The sequence below is a fragment of the Juglans microcarpa x Juglans regia genome, chromosome 3S, assembly GCF_004785595.1.
Source record: "Juglans microcarpa x Juglans regia isolate MS1-56 chromosome 3S, Jm3101_v1.0, whole genome shotgun sequence".
NCBI lineage: Eukaryota > Viridiplantae > Streptophyta > Magnoliopsida > Fagales > Juglandaceae > Juglans > Juglans microcarpa x Juglans regia.
This window is the reverse complement of record NC_054599.1, coordinates 18,033,828-18,036,920: the sequence shown is the minus strand read 5'-3', so window position 1 is coordinate 18,036,920 and position 3,093 is coordinate 18,033,828. Positions and strand designations below refer to the sequence as shown.

General features: G+C 33.0%; 1 protein-coding gene across 1 annotated transcript in view; it reads left to right on the top strand.

Annotated features, from left to right (window-relative positions):
• The window catches only part of LOC121257146 (zinc finger protein 5-like), a 1,090-nt gene extending 266 nt beyond the window's left edge, over nt 1–824 (top strand). The window contains exon 1 of the mRNA XM_041158046.1: nt 1–824. This exon is cut by the window's left edge and continues 266 nt beyond it. Coding sequence (XP_041013980.1) covers nt 1–592 — 592 coding nt within the window. The 3' untranslated portion in view covers nt 593–824.
• Nucleotides 825–3,093: the final 2,269 nt, after the last annotated feature.

Sequence of the window (3,093 nt, the reverse complement as noted above, 5' to 3'; positions counted from 1 at the left end):
GGATGGAAGCTTAGCAGCCGGGGGCCCTGCAGATGACAATAAAAGATTTGAGTGCCAATATTGTTTCAAGGAATTCGCAAATTCACAGGCATTGGGAGGCCATCAAAATGCCCATAAGAAGGAGAGGATGAAGAAGAAGAGGTTGCAGCTTCAAGCCAGGAAGGCCAGCAGTATCAACTGTTACCTACAACCTCTGAAAAACAACCTGCTGCATGGTTTTGCATCCAACGGTCCTATCCCTTTGCTTTACGGTAGTACTCCCCCATCCTGTAGTGCTACTCATGATCATCAGTTCAAACTCTATGATCATGAATCTCAGATTTGTTTCAATCCCTTTGATGATCATCAAGATACCCTGCATCTTAGAACTGGGTCAAGGTTATCAAAGTGGTATGCTGTACCTGCTGCTCACATATCTTTCCAACAAGATTCACGTTCCTTCAGTTTAACACATAGTACTGACAGATCCGGAGATCAGAACAGGCATGCAGTTGTCTTTAAGCCTTCTTCTCCTTTATCCTCTTCCCAGCAGAGTTTTAAATCTCTGGATCTTCAATTAGGTCTAGGCATTCAATCAAATATACGAAGCTAGCTCCTTTAGAAGTACTGTCTTGTAAATATGTCAATTTATATACACAGTATATTTATGTATAGGTTTTTACTCTTTAGTGCCATGTCTTGATCTCCAGTACTAGCTTGGATTCTTTGAAATCTTTCATGTAAGTACTACAAAACCATATGAAACATGATCGTGATCATGTATGGCTAGCTGCATATTATTATCTCAGCATGAATGTCATATTACCAAGAAACATACATGAGATAATTTACTTTGTTTTGCTGACTGCTTTATGATCTGCTGTATACTTTATGAGATGTGATCGTATCGAAGTACTGGCTACGAAGATGTTCTTGTTCTATAAACTACATTAACACACGTGGAAATTAGGATTTTTTATTTTTTGTGAAGAAAGCCGGATCGGCAATGAATAATTTGCAAACTGACAGATAGCCCAGCAAAACTACTTTCCAACCCATTTTTTTTCTTTCGGCCGCCAAGACCACGTTTTTCCTGTCCGTTGGTAAGTCGCACCATCATTAACCAAACACCATGACTTCAAATCCCAGGCTTAATATTTCTCTTTCCTTTTGTTTTTAATTTGTAAGTTCTCTAAACTCTTCTTGCATTAGGTATATATATATATACATAGACACACACACGCGCGCACACACGCGCGCACATATATATATATATATATATATATATACACACACACACACATATAGCTAGCTGGAATCATAAATTGAATGCCAAATTAAATTGTAGAATATTTAAGTTCCATTTAAATAATTATCTGGGTTTGATTATATATAAGACTACCATGCACGCATCTTATTAATTATTTTGTATATTAATTAATGAATTAAATTAATATGATTAAAAAAAGATGGAGGATCTTACGTTTACCAACTGATCATTTAACAATTGACGACGTTCACGATCTCTTTCTTTAATAGCATTGAACTATTTCTTTTGAAAAATTATTAATTAGATATATAATTAATTAAGTTGTTTGTTTGAATTGTTCTTGATGAATCATATAATATAAGTCGAGCAGATCATGACGGTTTTAATTAAACATTAAGTTTAATTGGTCAATCGCTTTAATTTGTAGTACTTTATAATTGCTTGATGGATTGGGTTTAAGATTTATATGGAGCAGATCGAACCTTATTAATATTCTTAATTTAATAATTAGTACGTATAGTACTAAAGATCAAGAGATGATCTGCGCCAGCCAATATTCGGGTATATAATATTGTTTGATATTTGAGAAAATCTGAATGTTTAAGGTCCGATCTTTGTTCGTACAAGTTATTTGTTTAATTGCATGCATGCATTCAACATTAATATATAGTACTTGCAGCTAAATAACAAAAGTAGCTAGTATGATCATCATCTGCTGTAGGTCAGTCTTAATACTTTTATTTTCCAGGACTTTTCTAATATATATGTATGTTTTGATAGTTATCTACTATATATATTATATATATATGAAATCATGTATGACTTAAATTTACCTGTCGTGTGTTTTTATAGTTGAGATGAGATAAGATAAAATAAATTAAAATAAAATTTAAATAAAATATTATTATAATATATTATTTTAATATTATTTTTATTTTAAAATTTAAAAAAATTAAATTGTTTATTTTATTTTATATAAAAATTTAAAATAATTATAATAATTAAATAAATTAAATTAAAAAGTTTATAAAAACAAACGAGACGCTTCTTTTATTTTCCAGAGTTTTCTAATATGTTTTGATATGATATCATGTATTAATTTCGTACTCTATTGTCAGTATTCGGGGTGTTGGAGTACTATGAGATCTGATCATATTCAAATCAATATTGATTTGATAACATCTTATCCATATTTATTTTATTTTCACAAACCTCAATTCTCATATGAGGAAAAAAATCCCCTCAAGTTGTGATCCGAACTTAATTATAAACAGCCCCATGTGGGAGAGAGAATGAACTTACAACATTTACTGATGTCATGTATTGTAAATATCCTGACAGCAATGAACAATAAATTTCGTAAGGCTCATTTAATGTTCCTAGCTAGTGTTACAGTTAGTTTGAGCTTCCCATCATACGTGGCATGCCTCGTGTTTAAAAAAACAACTTTATCTCTCACTCAACACCCCCTTCTCTGGCATCCCTGCTCTTCATTTTCTCTTCATACGTTCATTTTATGCGACTCGTCAGTCAGACATCCAATCGTGTTTTAAAACTAAAAAAGCTAGTCACTTTCTTTTTGACGTCGTCTTCCTGCTCTCCTCCTTCCGAACTCCGCCGTTCTCCGGTGCCGTCTTTTAAAGGACTACTCGCTAAAGTTAAATAGAGTTGTGCGGCTACTTTTGAATGTCTAACTTAGGCAAATGCTAACAGGCCAGCCATTTAGCTGGTAAGGCTTGCTTAGTGCATTTTAGTCCCATTAACTACAACTTTTCCAACAACATCAGAAGCATCTCAAAGATTTTCCAAACGAAAATCACACAACAATGTCATCCAGTTATTGT